A 16,823-nucleotide genomic window follows, 5' to 3' on the forward strand; every position below is an offset into this window, starting at 1 on the left:
AATTGTTGGGGTCTGCACCAGGTTTCTTGAGTAGTGGAGGTATTGCAGCTGTTTTGAGAGATGAGGGAACAAGACCAGAGGTAAGGGAGGAATGTATGATATCACTTATTAAAGAGGATAGAGAGGGAAGACAGGTTTTTACTAAATGAGTAGGAAGGGGGTCTAACTGACAGGTAGATGATTTGGATTTGCGGAAGAGACCACATATTTCTGCAACAGTTGGGAGTTTAAAACTAGATAGTGACGAAGAGAGGGGGGACATAGAAGGGTGAATAAGATGAACTGTATGCAGTATTGTTTGACGAGGTCAACTGCTGATGAATATTGTCAATTTTGGCATTAAAAAAGGTCATGAAGGCATTACATTGAGCAACTGAGTACAGGTGAGGTGCAAGAGTGTCTGGTGGCAGTAAAATATTGTTTACCATGGAAAACAGGGTTCCAGTGTTCCCTTCACCTGAATTAAATTTGCGTAATAAAACGATTTAGCTGTGGACAGAATGTAGGATAGCATGGCGGATGTCTATTCATTAATGTCTATATGGAAGCCATGGGTGGCTGAATAAGCAAAAATACTCCAGTCTGTGTTGTCAAAACAGTCCTGGAGTTCAGACACTACTCCTTCTGGCCAGACAGTGATTGTCCCTACTGCTGGCTTGATCCGTTTTATGAGGGGTTTGTAGGCTGGGACCAGGAACAGGCAGAGGTGGCCAGACTGCCCCCAGGTGGGGGCAGGGGGTAGCCTTGTGTGAGTTCTTAGTGTTAGTATAAAGATGGTCTAGGGTGTGTTGTCCCCTAGTGGGGCAGGAGACATGTTGATGGAATTTGGGTAATACAGCCCTGAGGTTAGTTTGATTAAAATTACCACCTATGAAAAAGGCATTGTCTGGGTGTTTGATCTGTTGTCTCCTGATGGCACATTGTAGCTGCTTAAGTGCTACCTTAGCATTAGCATGTGGGGGGATGTACACAGCAACATTGGTGATGGCTGTTAGCTCCCTAGGCAGGTAAAAAGACCTGCCCTGAATCATAAGGAACTCAAGCTCAGCAAAGCAATGCCTTTCAACGACCATTGTATTGTTGCACCAAGCACTATTGACATGAATACTCAAACCTTCTCCATGCAGTGGTGTGTCGTCCACTAGGGGCGCTAGGGCGCCGCCCTGCCTACAGTTCCAATTGGAAAATAAGTATTGTAATAAATAAATTATGTTTCAAATTGTGGTGCCGTGTGTGTATAAAATCCAATTGTTATATTTACATAAAGCAGGGCTAGTCAACTACTTTCTTATGAGGGCCAACTTATTCAAATGTAAATGGTAAGGGGGCCAAACTTTTTTCAGAGTAATTATTGGATCTTAGCACTTACATGTGAACATGAAAAACAACACTAAATACCCTTCATACTATGTATCAAAAGTGTTTATTAACAATGTGTTTATGTAACATACAAATTGGGGCAGTCATTTCATACATTTATCCATGTATCTAGGCTACGTTTATTTTATCTAATGAATCACTTCTCATCATCACCAATACTGATGACCAAAAGGCCCCAATTAAAGCTACATTCAAAACAAATTACATTACATTGGCAGATGGAAAAAAAACGTTGAATTACTTGTCAAAATATTATGATCATCTCTCACCTTCTCACCAATGTGCTACTACTCAACACATCACTCAAATTTCATAACAAGTAATTTCAATTCAAAAGAAATTGTCTCAGATGTAAACATTTACAAGTGCTGTTTGTCTTCTATCAGTGAGTCATGCCATCTCACCTCTGCTACCTCACCTCGTATCACTCATAAGTAACTACATAAGACATTTTTTTGTTTTATCAAATGAATCACTTTTCAAAAATGCTCATGATCAAAGCCCCCAAACAAAGATGCATTCAAAACAGATTGTGGTAGATGGACATGTACAAGTGCTCTATTTGTCTTCTAATCAGTGTCATTTCACATCTGCTACAACAGAACACCTCTCCTCTTTCAATTCAGAAGAAATGGCTTCAGCCACAGATACATTTAGAAACCAGTGCTCCGACTATTTGTTGTCTAGTCAGCGACTAAAATTGCACTTATTTGACTTTGCAAGAGGTGTAAAGTTAGGCTCATAGGAAGTGAGAGCAATCCGCAGACACTGGTGGAGGTGGGTAAGGGAAGCACGTGTGTTTGTTTTTATTGCATTCATATATGAGAAGCTTGACTCGCATGTATACGTTGTACCAAACATAGTCAGTTGGAAAAGAACCAACCTTCTGGTGTTTGGGAACTGGACCAGGTTAAGTTGCACCCAAAACTGCTCACATCCCACAGATTTAAGTTTTTGCTTTAAATCAGATGATGCTTGGATGTCTTATCAGTTCTAACTACAGGGAGCCTTCATCCAGTGACGTGAGCACCTGTTTGGCTTTGGCTGCAATCTGTCCCCCAGCATCAATAGCAAAGACGTCCTTGGTAAATAGTATCACCTCTGCGGGTATATTGAAATGATCAAATCTTGCAGCAAAATTCCCTACCAGTTCGTCAACAGATGCTGTCATCACTGGGGTAATCTGTGCTGATGATGAGTTGTCGGTCAAATCACGCAGTGTTGGAAAGTATAGCATTTTCATGGGGGTCAGGTCGGTAGAAAATAACTCCAGTTTCCTTTTAAATCCATTCAGATTGTCCACTATGTCGCTAACAGTTTTGTCCTTACCTTGCAATTGCAGATTAAGTCCATTAAAGTGGTGGAAAATGTCACTTAAAAAATACACATCTGCCATTTACTCCTCGTCTAGCATTTGGGCTAAGCTGTAGAGAAAGGCAACGATCTCTTGCCTGAGTTCACAAACCCTTTTCAGTGCGTTACCTTTACTTAGCCATCTAACGTCACTGTGTAAATGTAAGTCACTGTGCCCAGCTGCCATATCTGATAAAAGTTTACCAAACAAGCGGTGCTGTAGGCTCGATGTGGCTCTGATGAAATTGATCATCGACATAATATTGTCCGTGGTGCTTTTCAAGTCACCGCTAAGTTTTGCGCAGAGAACGCTCTGATGTATCAGACAGTGCAATGGTTTCATCTGTGGCGTGAGGGCAGCAAGGCGAGTGGAGAGTCCCTGCACTCTCCGCGACATGGAAGGGGCTCCATCTGTGAATAGCATATTGACTCATGGAAAAGTGAAACAATCTTCTCAAAATTATTTGACCGGTTGTTTGTCCCTCCAACGGAATTAAACCCAGCACATCCTCACGAAAGCACTCGCCATCAAAGAATCTCACATAAAGACATAGCTCTGCTATATCACTGCCATCGGTAGACTCATTGACAGCGAGTGACATTACCTCCATCTTTTTTAACTTGTCCAAAAGCGTTTCGAAAACATCCGTTGCTAGTGCTTCGACTCTTGTAATTGTAGTTGTATCGGACATTGGTATTTTCCGAATAGATGAAATGATAATCTTCTTTACCTTTTCATCCATCACCACATCCTCTAGAACAGCTAGCATGCACTCTTTCATAGTATCTGAGTCAGTGAACAGTTTTTTATTTTTCGCGAGAATCCATGCTACATGGAGTGAGGCTATTGTAGTCCTCTCTTGCTCGGAACATGACCGGGCCATGATAGCTCATCTCTGCTCATAGTTCAATGGTTAGGCTTTGCACCTTCTGTCTGCATGCATCCGACGCTTCTGGAAAATTTGTGTTGAAGCTCGAGTGTAGCGTGTTGGAAGTGTTTTCTCAAATTATATTCCTTTGAAACAGCGATAGTTTCGTTACACAGCAAACATATCAGCTTTGTTCCGATATTAGTAAACATATATTTCTCAGTCCATTCGTTATTAAATTGGTGATTTTCATTGTCAACTTACCTCTTTTTCAAAGTGGACATTGACATTTTGGGGTTATTTTGTTTGCTAGTTAGCAGCAGCAAGCAGGTTAGCACGGCACACTCACTAGCTTGGCAGCTGGTGGCGCGCACGTAGGGCGTATCGGGAGCAGTTAAGGGCGGAACAAAGCAGTCTCCCATTGGAGGAATTTGAATGGGAGCGCATTCTTGCCCAAAAGCAGATTTTTCTTCGCATTATGATTTTTAATGTTCTAATAAAAATTGTTCAAAGGGCCAGAAAAAAACAATCCTCAAGCCGGATTTGGCCCGCGGGCCACCAGTTGACTAGGCCTGACATAAAGCATGTATTATAATAGAAAAGTGTGATAACTGATGAAAAAACATTGCTTGCAACCTTTGTCTGTGTGCCGAAGGCCGCATTTTTCTCCGCCTGACGGGAGACACGCGAGTTTAAATGCAGCCACGCCGTCGCACACTGGATTGGTTGACACCACGCGCCGAAAAAGGCTGATTTTTGGGTGGAGAAATACCCGCCCGACTTGGTAGATGGTGCTGTGTAAAACTATGCATAGTAGTTGTTAGTGGTAGAGCAGGAAGTCGGGGAGTTGGCTAGCTGTTAGTAAAGTGGCTAATGTAACAATGACTGATGTGCTAGAGGAACAACCTGCTCCTAACAGTGTTGATTCTTTGTTTGAAAAACCATTTGAACGGAGAAGTTTGTCCAACAAGCTTATTGTGAAGCATGTGGGTCCAGATCAGCCGGAGAACCTCAACATTCGACAGCCCTCTGGTGATCGTGGCAAGTAATACATCAGGAATTTTGCTAGCAGCTGGTATGCACGGAAATGGATGTGACAAGCGGCATGCTGTTTTTTGCTTTCCGTGCTTACTTTTTCCGAACATCCACATTGGACAAGGCTTGGACTAAAACTGGAGTGAGCGATCTTAAGCATCTTTCTGAAAAAAATAAAAAACCATGAAGACAGTAAGGCTCATATGGATAATGCCATGACACTAGCCATGTTTGGGAGAACTAACATTGCTAGCCAACTTAGTGACAGCTACAGGATCGGCGTTGCTAAACACACTGAAGAGGTGGACAGGAATAGAGCTATACTTTCAAGGATTGCTGACTGTTTCAAATTTTGTGCCACATATGAACTTGGATTACGTGGCGACGATGAGAGCAGTCAACACTGCCAACCTTGGGATTTTTATCGGACCCGTGAATTTTGCTGCTGAATTGGACAGTGGGTTGAAACAACATTTGGAAACGGCAACCATGTTTAAGGGTACATCAAATATTATTCAGAATGAACTGCTGGATTGTATGTTGGGGATCATGCGTGAGTACATAGTAGATGAGATTACAAATGCAGACTTTCTAGCCATTCAGGCCGACGAAACCACTGATCAACGTAGTCTCAGTTAGTGCTTGTACTACGTTATATTGACAAATCACATCAGGTTCAGGAGCGTTTTTACAGTTTTACTCCCATACAGACTGCCAATGCCGAGACTGTTGCTGCATCAATTCTCAATCAATTAGAACAGATCCTGCCAGAGAAGGGAGAGCAGCAGAGAGATAAAGTGATAGCGCAGGCTTACGATGATGCGAGCGTGATGTGGGGAGTAACAGGTGGTGTGCGCAAAAGAATTTAAGATGTATACCAGTTTGCCTACTATATACACTGTTATGCCCACCAATTAAATCTTATTATGCAGCACGCCGCTAGCCAGATCGCAAGAGTGCATGTTTTCTTTTCAAATTTGTGTGGGTTCTCTGCCTTTTTCTCTCGCTCCCCAAAGAGGACAGCTGTGCTGGATGATGTGGCAAGGTGCAGGCTACCAAAAGCAGCTCAAACGCGGTGGAATTTCCACTCGCGGGCTGTCAATACAGTTTACGAACACAAACAGGATCTAATCGAGTGTTTCCAAACAATCCTGGATGGGGGCAACGATCTGACTACCGAGCGGGAGGCAGATCGATTTCTATGACTTTTGGAGGACTGGGAGTTTAACTTCTTCTTGGATTTATTTCACGCTGTTATGGCTCATGTTGATGTGTTGTTCAGTCAATTGTAGAGAATAAATGTTGACGCAGTGTACGTGCAAAGAGCGATCAACACATTCGTAGACAATATTCAGAGGGTGCGTGGTGAATCTGTTCCAGCCCTGTGCAGAGAGCGCGCAGCATCTCTCCAAATGGCCTCTTCCCAGCACAGACGGCTTGACTTGGAAACATACCGTGGAATGGCTACTGAGGTGTGCAATATCATATTGGCTCATGCTAAAGAGCGCTTTGCATTCACGAAACACCTTCAAAGTGCTACACTGTTGCAGAACGACTTATTCATCATTCACAAACAGCACTTCCCTCACGCAGCACTCAACAGCACAGCTGAGGCTTACCTGATGATCAACAAGACCAAACTGCGTACAGAACTCTCTCTTATCTACTAGAGAGAGGAGTTCCGTGTGTGCAGTGGCGGAAAACAACCTCCAACTCACCCTGTCTGAGACCGTTAAACTCCTTCACATCCACATCACAACCCCAATGACAACATCTGAGGCTGAGAGATGTTTCTCGACGCTAAAAAGAATCGAAACATTTCTCAGAAACACAATGACCAATGAGCGTCTTAATGCACTTGCCATGTTGTCCATGAAAGAGACTCATGAAGGACATTCCCAGTTTTAACTCCAAGGTAATAGACAGATTCGCATCATTGAAAGAACGAATGGCCAAATTCAACTATAAGTGAGTAGCCTAACCCCTATGGGGAGTAGCCTTGATTCGGAGTGGAGAAACACAACCAAAAGAATCTATTGGCCTACATGCACTTGTCTTCGAACCTTTTATACAGTCTATGCTTCGAACAAACAGAAGAGGCCGGTGAAATTTATTTTTCCTCATTAATTATTACATGTGGAACACTTTCTGTGCACAATGTGTACGTCTATTTGTTGGAAACTTTCCCACATTTGCGCTATTAATTTAATGAGATTTATATGGCTGCGAATGATGTTCATGGGTGGAAATTTGATTGCTTTGTGAAATTTGAAATTTGATTAGTTGTGGCTTAAATATAATAACGGTTTCAAATGCCTATCATTTTAATTGAATTGTCTAATTCAATTAATGCATGTTATCAAGCCTACATTACATAAATTAAATCTAGTGTCAGATAATGACAGGCAAACAGAAAAATAAACGAGTTCTATTAAATATATGCTATTTGTTTTTATTTCTGAAATATATTAGACGTTTGGAATTAGACTTGTGTATGTTTCTTAAAAAATTGTTAAGTGATGTATCCTAGGAGACTCGACTCTTATGCCTGCTGTGTGTCAAGAAAAATTATAATTCTGACATGCTGGATTCAAGGCAGCCCCACCTAGTGGAAAAGTTACGGCACGCCACTGCCTCAGTGGATCATCTGTCCTATTGGCACGGAAGGTTGTGCGACCCACTAGCTCGACAGCCGAGTCGGCTGTGTTGCTGTTGAGCCAAGTCTCTGTAAACATCAGCAGAAAGGCAGTTCTCCAGCCTTTTCTGAGAGGATAGCCTGAATCTTATCTCGTCCATTTTATTAGCTAACGATCGGACATTAGCCGTGAAGATGCTGGGGAGGGAAGCTTTGATGGCATGCTACTTAGCTTAGCATGCAGCCCGCCCCGCTTCCCCCTCTTCTGTTTACGTTGCCAACAAGGGCAGCATTTCCACTATGAGGCCGTTGAGCGGATAATATCAATGGGGAAATTTTCCATGATGGTAGAGGGAAGTGAGTAAGCCGTTCTGAGGTTTAGAAGTTCCTGGCAGTTGTAAAAGATCGCATAAACTACACTTGTAAATAAACTTAGAACTAACATATAAATAACCAAGAAAACAGCACTGAACAGGGAGCTGCAGTAGCCGCCATTTGGAATACACTTATGAATGTACGATATTTATCCTTGATAATGAGGATGTTTATTCTTGTGTTCTGCTCCAAGGCCATATCCGTGACGCTTCTGTGGTCATGACCCCAGAACTTGAGGAAGAACCACTTCAGGACCAATCAGAGAAGTCTGTGGGACAAAGAGAAGACCAATCACAAGCAGCTGAAGCCCTAGATTCCACGGAGTGCCTAGAACCAGCAGATGTTTTACCCACCCAAGAACCTGCAGAGACCATGGATCACACAAGAGGTGAAAAAAGAGATTTCTACCCTAATGTTATATCTATAACACAACTTGGGGGGGGGGGGGGCAAAGGGAAAGGAAAAAAAATAAATCTTGATACTATGGAGAGTATAGTAAAACTAAAATACATGTACAACAAAAAAACATGATAAACAATGTGTGAATTCTTTAATTTGAAGTAAGTTTTGATGACCATTGTTAATATTCTTTTTGTGGATCATTACGGTTTTACAGTAAAATATATCATTGCTCAGCACCACCCGGGATGGAGAAAATGACCAATTGTAGAGCTGATTCAAAGTTAACGACCTAGAGTTAGTTCTTCAGGTTGTAAATCATTGTAAAATAATTTTTTGCATGGGAGCAACCATAGTTTTAAAGTTTACTTTACCCGCTTACATTTTTATTTATTCTGAAAATCACTCACTTATAAAATATTAGAAGCGGTTTGTGTGCCTGTGTGTCAAAAGATTGATTGATATTAGAGAAGACGAATGCCATTGAGGGTGATTTGGCAGATACTGGATAACAATCATGAATTTGAATGAAACCTTTATGTTGCTGATTATGAAATTGTTCTTGACTAAGATAATTTTAATGGTTTTGCTCATTTTTTAACAGATAAGTTCTGGGCATAATCATTGTTCCATCTTAAATTTTAAGAAACGTATAAAAAAGTTCTCCAGAAGTGTCAGAGCTAGCCTAATTAATGAATTTCAGACATTTGGCATTAACTACCTCCAACCGCTGCTAAGCTCTTTATGCACTCAGTGAGTTTCGCACACTTATTTTACTTTACGAGCTGGCCCCAAGCAGGAGTGACTACAGTAAAACAATTATAAACTCTTTACAAACAATCTTAAGAAAATTCTTGAAGCTCTGAATATTCGCTGTTGATTACGACCAAAGCTCTGGAGCCCAAGAAATGGCATTCGGGACAGCCCTAATATTGTGTATGATATGTGATGTATTGTGTGTACATTTTGCTAATTGTATTGCTTTTAATCGTTTTATATTGTACTGTATTGTTTTTCATATCTTCCTGCCCAGGGACCGCAGATGTAAATTAGCAATATAGCTAACTCTGGCTAAACAGTTGTGTTGTACATGGCCCCCGTTAAACTAATAAACAAAACAGACAATGGTTTGTTCTATTCCAGATTTGACAGAGTTTGTGGAGCAGTATCTGTTTGGAGATGATCTATCTCTCACCCGCTCTGGAATCCATGAGGCCACACACAGCTTCACCACTTTCAACAGGTACACTTTCATCTCATTTTCTATAAAAATAGTGTAAAAATGATGGTTGATCATTGCAGTATTTCAAAAGGACAAAATGGTAAAAGAAATGATCAAACTATTCTAAAACATCAGCAAGGATAGGAACGTCCTTTATGTGCTTGCATTAATTAAGCCAAAAAGATATTGTCTAGCCAGAATTTTTGGATTCAACTCTTGCCTTCTCTCTTCCTACCTCTCCCCCTTATCTAAAGGATATACTGTTATTCATCTGCTAATTTGTGTTGCTGTCATGCACTGAGTTGCCAGTTAATTAGATATACCCCCCACCTTCACACAACACATCATGTGACAGTTGTGCGTGGTATAAATCCGGCAAACCAGTGTTTCTAGTATCAGGTATTGTTCAATTGAGGGTTGGAATGGACAAAACGGGTGGCCTTGGTGAATGTGGCATCATAGTTGCTGCTAGACGTGCCAGCTCTAACATCTCCCCAAACGGCTGTTGTCCTGGACTTTTCAAGCACAATCGTCAAGGGTTTACCGAGAATGGTGCAAAAAGTGAAAAACTCCAGTGATCGGCAATCCTCAGGATGAAAACAGTTTGTTGATCAGAGGGCTCAAGGAGAATGGCAAGAGTCATGCAAGTGAACAGACAGGCCACAACCTGGCAAATCATATTTGAATTCAACATTGGTGTGCAGAATGTCATCTCATGGTGCATCACTTATTGGACTTTGTCTCAAATGGGCTACAACAACCGAAGTTCATGTCTGGTGTCCGATGTTGTCAGTAAAGAAGAAGTACATCACAAGTGGGTACAGGACAATCAAAACAGAACTGTTGAGTGGAAAAAAAGTTGCCTAGTCAGACGAATCTAGTTTTCTATTTCATTATGCTGATGGAAGGATCAGAATTTGGCGCAAGCAACCTGAGTCCATGAAGCAACCCTTTTGATGTCATTAGTACAGACCTGTGATGTTGTGGGGAATGTTTTCCTGGCACAAATTAGGGCCCCTGATACCCAATAAAGAACGTCTGAACAGCACAGTATCAGAACATCATTGCTGACCAAGTTCATCCCTTGATGGCTACAGTTTATCCACAATTGGATGGACATTTTGCCCACACATGGACATGGTCCTGGCAAAATTCCCAACCTGGCTGTCTTCATCTGGCCACCTAATCATCCCCCTGTGTAATTCGCTCAGTGATCCTCCCTCTCCACCTCAAGCAGAAGTGTGTTTAGCATTGTGGTGCAAAATAGCTGCTGTTCATCACCCACGTGGGTGCTATACATCGGTGGTGGTTGAGGTGAGTTTCCCCCCTTGACTTTGAATCACTGTGGGTGTCTAGATAAAGTGCTAGATAAATGTAATCCATTATTATTATTATTATTATACAAATTTCCTTTAACTTCCTGCCATAATACAACATAATAACCAGGCCCATTCCTTGGGCCTAGGGTTAGAATGAGGTAGAAGTCTATTTGATGGATAGTGCCTTTCTTAGGATATGAGATGTTCCAAGTAGTGCGATCTTCTGTAGTTCTTGTATTCTGATGTTACCCAGGATCCGTTGGGTGTATTTCTTCATCCCTTTTTTACAAGTCCCAGGGCTCCTATCACTACTGGTATTGTGGTTTTCATTCCCCACATTTGTTCAATCTCTATTTCAAGGTCTTTATATTTCAACAGTTTTTCAGTTACTTTTACTGAGGTGTTCCTTTCAGTCGGGATGGACATGTCAATGAGTAGGCAGCTTTTTTCTTTTTTGTACTTGATGGTGATGTCTGGTCTGGTGGGCTTTATCTCACGAGCTGTCTGTATTGGTATGTCCCATAAGATTGTGATGTCTTTTTCTGTTCCTGTTTGGGGCTCATGCTTGTACTATTTTTCTTTTGTGTTGATGTTGAATTCTTTGCAGATGTTCCAGTGCAGGTATGTGACGGCCCTGTTGTGTCTTTGCAGGTATTCAGTTTTGGCCAGCTCAGGGCACCCTGCCACGATATGGTCAGTGGTTTCCTAGAATTGACCACATATCCTGCACGCTTATTATTATTATTGTTATTATTATTATTATTTCCAGTGTGATAATGCACCGTCACAAGTAGGGCTGAACGATTTGGGAAAATAATCTAATTGCGATTTTTTTTTTTTAAGACCAATATTGCAATTGCGATTTAGTATGCAATTTTTTTTAAGTTCCTTATCTTCTGTGTTATTCATTAAACACAAGCATTAAATCATTTATGATATAACCAACACAACAGTCAACGTATAAACTGCTCATTTCTGTAGGCCAGGCCAGTCTTCAGCTGGGTCTTAATGGCAGGGAAGTGGGTCTGCGTTGATATACTGTGTTTTGAATCTCAGATCCAGAAACTATGCAACGTCCAAAAGCTCCTGGGTGTCAGGGTCGCTATATTTGTCATTGAGGTATGTCAGTATCTTGGTTTTAATCAAGCTAGTCAGTGTCCTCGTCATCTTCAGCCAGGACTGATGTGGCCAGAAGATGGAGAACTGGCTTGAGGTAGGAGATGCTGATATACTCTTCTCCAGAAAGAGCATCAGTAAATTCCCGGAGAGGATGTAGCGCAGGGGTGGGCAATCTTATCTCGAAAGGGCCAGTGTGGGTGAAGGTTTTTGTTCCACCCAAGCAGTTACACACCTGATCCCACTAATCAACCAGTAGAGTCTTTGCTGAGGAACCTGATTAGGAGAGACAGGTGTGTAATTGCTTGGTTGGAACAAAAACCTTCACCCACACTGGCCCTTTCTGGATAAGATCCCCCCCCCCCCCGATGTAGTGCTTTGTGAATGGACTGTTATTACGTTAGTATCCTGCCAAGTCGGGACGAGGGGGCATGCATTTCGATCGCCTGACAATACCTGGGATATAGCCTTGGTCGGTTCCAGCACTCTTGCAATCATCTTTTCTTTGGATCCTCATCTTGTTGGGCACTCAGTAATGAGGGTGTGCTCAGGAAGATTGAGCTCCCTCTGTACCCCAGTCATTGCTGCCTTCTTCTTCCAACTTTGGGAGAAGTGCCCCACCAGCTTCTTGCACAGCCCTGTTGCTCTTGGCACTGTTGTCTTTCATTGCATTTTCTGAAAGAAATAAAAAGAAAAAAAATGTACTTCATACAATTTTAAGTTGTGTGTCACTCATCTCATCGGCGGTCACTCGGGGTTGAGTATAGCTGTCCTCCTTCTTAATCCTTTTTGGGTCTTCAGGTGGACATAGAGGCTGATCCTGGAGCTGCATATATTGGGGCAGTGTGGACATGGGTGAGAGAAATTGGTTGAGGATGTGGTTTTGGCCTTTCTGGTAACTCGCTCCTTTCTGAGTCTGCGCTTGTTTTCAGCAGCACAGCAGAGGTCATGGTTGTAGCCCGCAGCACCCTCATGGACAGCCTGTCTCCAAGCCCCCCTGTTTTTTGCTGCTTGTTCCCAGGTGCTAAGGTCAATGCCAAACCTTTTTATGTGGGCCTTGATGTTATCTTTATATCGCTTCTTTGGTCCTCCTGGGGCACGGCGTCCTGTCACAAGCTGAGAGTAAAGGACTTGTTCGGGAGGCAAGAGTGAGACATGTGGAGGACATGGCCAGTCCATCTCAGCTGATGTTGTGCGAAGGTGGCAGTTATAGCAGGCATGTTGGCCTCCTCGAAGACACTGTAGTTGCCACACTTATTCTCCCAGCTTATCTTCAGGATCTTCCTGAGGCATTGTGTTGGTATGCCTCGAGTACCTTCAGGTGTCTGCTATATGTGGTCCATGTTTCTGACCAAAATACAGTAGGGTGGGCAGCACTAGCACTCTGCACCAGAATTTTTGTTCTGGCTTTAGGTCGCAGTTTTCAAAAAACCCTTTTTCTCAGTCTTGAGAAGGCCGAGCTGGCACAACTGAGACGATGGTGTATTTCAATGTCAATGTTGGCTTTGGAGGAGAGAAGGCTGCCAAGATACAGTAACTGTTCCATGTTTTCGAGTCTGGTGTTGTCTACAGAGATGGATGGGGGCAGAGTAGGCATATTTCTGTTGGGTGGGGGTTGGTAGAGGATATGGGTCTTTTTTATGTTAATGGCCAGGCCAAGCTGTTTGTGCCTTTGTAAAAGGTGTCCAGTATACTCTGTAGTTTCTCTTCTATGAGGGATACTAAGGCGTTGTCATCAGCATGCTGCAGCTCAATGATGGATGTGGTGGTGGTTTTACTTTTAGCCCTGAATCTGTTAATGTTAAGAAGATTCCAAGGCCGGACCCAAATACCCAAGTATTCGAATATTTGTTCGTTAGGTAGGTATTCGGTTTCAATTTTGGGATTTGGATTTTTTTTTCTTAATGTAGACTATCAATAAAGGCTAACTGCAAAATGACATTTGTCAGCCCATTCTTGTACTGTATTTATACTTTTCAATTGCACTGTTCAAATGTGGAAATACACTGAACAAAAATATAAACGCAACACTTATGTTTTTGCTCCAATTTTTCATGAGTTGAAATCAAAAATCTAAGACTTTCTATGTACACAAAAGGCCCACTTCTCTCAAATTTTGTTCACAAATTTGTTTAAATCTGTGTTAGTGAGCACTTCTCCTTTGCCGAGATAATCCATCCACCTGACAGGTGTGGCATATCAAGATGCTGATTAGACAGCATGATTATTGCACAGGTGTGCCTTAGGCTGGTCACAATAAAAGGCCGCTCTAAATTGTGCAGTTTTATCACACAGCACAATGCCACAAGTTTTGAGGAAGCGTGCAATTGGCATGCTGACTGCAGGAATGTCTCCAGAGCTGTTGCCCATGAATTGAATGTTCATTTCTCTACCATAAGCTGTCTCCAAAGTCGTTTCTGAGAATTTGGCAGTACATCTAACCGGCCTCACAACCGCAGACCATGTGTAACCATGCCAGCCCAGGACCTCCATATCCGGCATCTTCACCTGCAGGATCGTCTGAGACCAGCCACCTGGACATCTGATGTAACAGTTGGTTTGCACTACCAAAGAATTTCTGCACAAACTGTCAGAAACTGTCTCAGGGAAGCTCATCTGCATGTTCGTCGTCCTCACCGGGGTCTTGACCTGACTGCAGTTCGTCGTCGTAACCGACTTGAGTGGGCAAATGCTCACCTTTGATGGTGTCTGGGACTTTGGAGAAGTGTTGTCTTCATGGATGAATCCCGGTTTTCACTGTACCGGACAGATGGCAGACAGCGTGTATGGCATCATGTGGGTGAGCAGTTTGCTGATGTCAACATTGTGAATAGAGTGGCTTATGGTGGCGGTGGGGTTATCGTATGGGCAGGCATATGCTACGGACAGTGAACACAGGTGCATTTTATTGATGGCATTTTGAATGCACAGAGATACCGTGATGAGATCCTGAGGCCCATTGATGTGCCATTCATCCATCACCTCATGTTGAAGTATGATAATGCACGACCCCATGTTGCAAGGATCTTTACACAATTCCTGGAAGCTGAAACATCCCAGTTCTTGCATGGCCTGCATACTCGCCAGACATGTCACCCATTGAGCATGTTTGGGATGCTCTGGATCGGCGTATATGACCGTGTGTTCCAGTTCCTGCCAATATCCTGCAACTTCGCACAGCCATTGAAGAGGAGTGGACCAATATTCCACAGGCCACAATCAACAACCTGATCAACTCTATGTGAAGGAGATGTGTTGCACTGCGTGAGGCAAATGGTGATCACACCAGATACTGACTGGTTTTCTGACTCCCCTGCATATCTGTGAAATCCATAGTTCAGTGCCTAATAAATGTCTCTTTTCAAGATAAAACTGCACATTTTAGAGTGGCCTTTTATTAGTGCTCTTTCCACCTCTCTTTGATTGACTCGTCTGTAAGTTGTGTGTGCCCATCTTTGGAGTGAAGGGAGGTTAGACCGCAGTGGCTGGGACCGTATATTGCTTTAGCAGTGTCGAAGAAGCCTCTGGTATCCCCAGAGTCTGCAAGGTGTTGGATCTCAAGGGCCTTCGTCATCCACCACTAGTTCTTCAATTCCCTGACCCAGCTTGGGCCGCTGAATTTGCTCTTGTTTATTTTGGCAGTTGATCTCAATTTACCAGATGGTAAAGGCTTGCCTCTTGATGTTGATTAACTGTTGGATTTTGAGGTCATTCACATCAACCCAATCTTGGTCGTTCTTCATCTTATGTCCAAGAGTGGTTTTACAGGTGCCAGTGATTGCAGTCCTGAACGTATCCCAGTGGCTTTCAATATCATCTGGATACTGCTTGGGCGTTGATGTACTGAGCATGGCCTGGAACTATTGACGAGAGGAGGTATCAGTCAGTCATTTGAGATTGAGCTTTGGGCGGCTGTGCTTTTTTTGCACCCTTCTTTTCTAGTGAAGTTGGATGGACAGAAAGGAGTGGATAAGGCGGTGGTCAATCCAGCAGTCATCTGCACTGATCATCACTTTGGTGTTGAGTACCTCTCATCTGTCTCTTTGACAGACAATAATGTAGTCAATGGGGTGCCAAACATTTGAACTAGGGTGCCTCCAGGTTGTTTTAAAATTGTTCTTCTGGCAAAAGAGTGTGTTTGTGATGGTTAGGCTGTATTCTGAGCATGTTGTTTAACAGCAGGATGCCATTGGAATTTGTGTGTGTGTGTGTGTGTGTGTGTGTTTGCTCCTTCCTTGCCAATTAATGCCTCTCACAAGTTGTAATTTCGTCCCACTCTGGCATTTAAATCTCCAAGCAAGATTAGCTTATCCTCCTTGGGGACTTTGGTGAGACCATTGACCTTCAGCATAGAAGGTCTTCTTTACTTCATCTTGTGAGTCAAGTGTTGGAGTGTATTCACTGATGACAGTGATGCGTTGGTTGTTTACAAGTGCCAGTCGTATTGTCATCAGGCGTTCATTGATGCCCAGAGGAAGCACAGCAAGGTGGCAAATGAGGCTGTTTTTGATGGCAAAGCAAACACTGTGGCTCCTTGGCTCATCAACTGCTTTTCCTATCCAGAAGAAAGTGTAACCACCCCTCTCCTCTTTCAGCTGCCCACAGCCAGTCGAGTTTCAGAGAGTGTGGCAATATCAATCTGTAATCTTCTCAGCTTTCGGGCGATGATTGCAGAACACCACTCAAGTCAATCGCTGGATTGATTGTCCATGTGGGTTCATGTGTTCCAGGCTCCGAAATGTATGAGTTTCTGTTTCTGACCGTGTGGTAGTGATCCCTCTGGATGCGGTGTTCTAGACAGGTGATATAAGGCAGACTATGTTTAGAGCACCTTTTCTTGCCCCCTCCCCAACTGGGGTGAGAAGAGCGGATCGTAAATAGGGCTGCTCAGTCGTGGGTGCAGCAGCCAAGGAGCCCATCTGCCTAAGTCACAGGGCTCAGTGACTGATCATACACCCACCGCCTGTGTGCCAGGTTGTGGGTAGGGGCTGCCAGACTTCACTGTCCTGCCCCTGTCACCTCTTCGTGATCGCCACAGGGCTTTGACCCAGGATGTTTATCAGTTGATTCCCTTACGGGAGGAAACCTGTGCTTGACAGCATTTTATGTGGAGAGGCTGA

General features: G+C 43.0%; 1 protein-coding gene across 1 annotated transcript in view; it reads left to right on the top strand.

Annotated features, from left to right (window-relative positions):
- The window catches only part of ahctf1 (AT hook containing transcription factor 1), a 127,666-nt gene that overhangs the window by 94,392 nt on the left and 16,451 nt on the right, over positions 1–16,823 (top strand). Inside the window, exons 31-32 of the mRNA XM_056278844.1 lie at positions 7,841–8,035; positions 9,190–9,289. Coding sequence (XP_056134819.1) covers positions 7,841–8,035; positions 9,190–9,289 — 295 coding nt within the window. The remainder of the gene's footprint in view (positions 1–7,840; positions 8,036–9,189; positions 9,290–16,823) is intronic.

This window comes from Lampris incognitus, chromosome 4 (genome assembly GCF_029633865.1).
Source record: "Lampris incognitus isolate fLamInc1 chromosome 4, fLamInc1.hap2, whole genome shotgun sequence".
Lineage (NCBI taxonomy): Eukaryota > Metazoa > Chordata > Actinopteri > Lampriformes > Lampridae > Lampris > Lampris incognitus.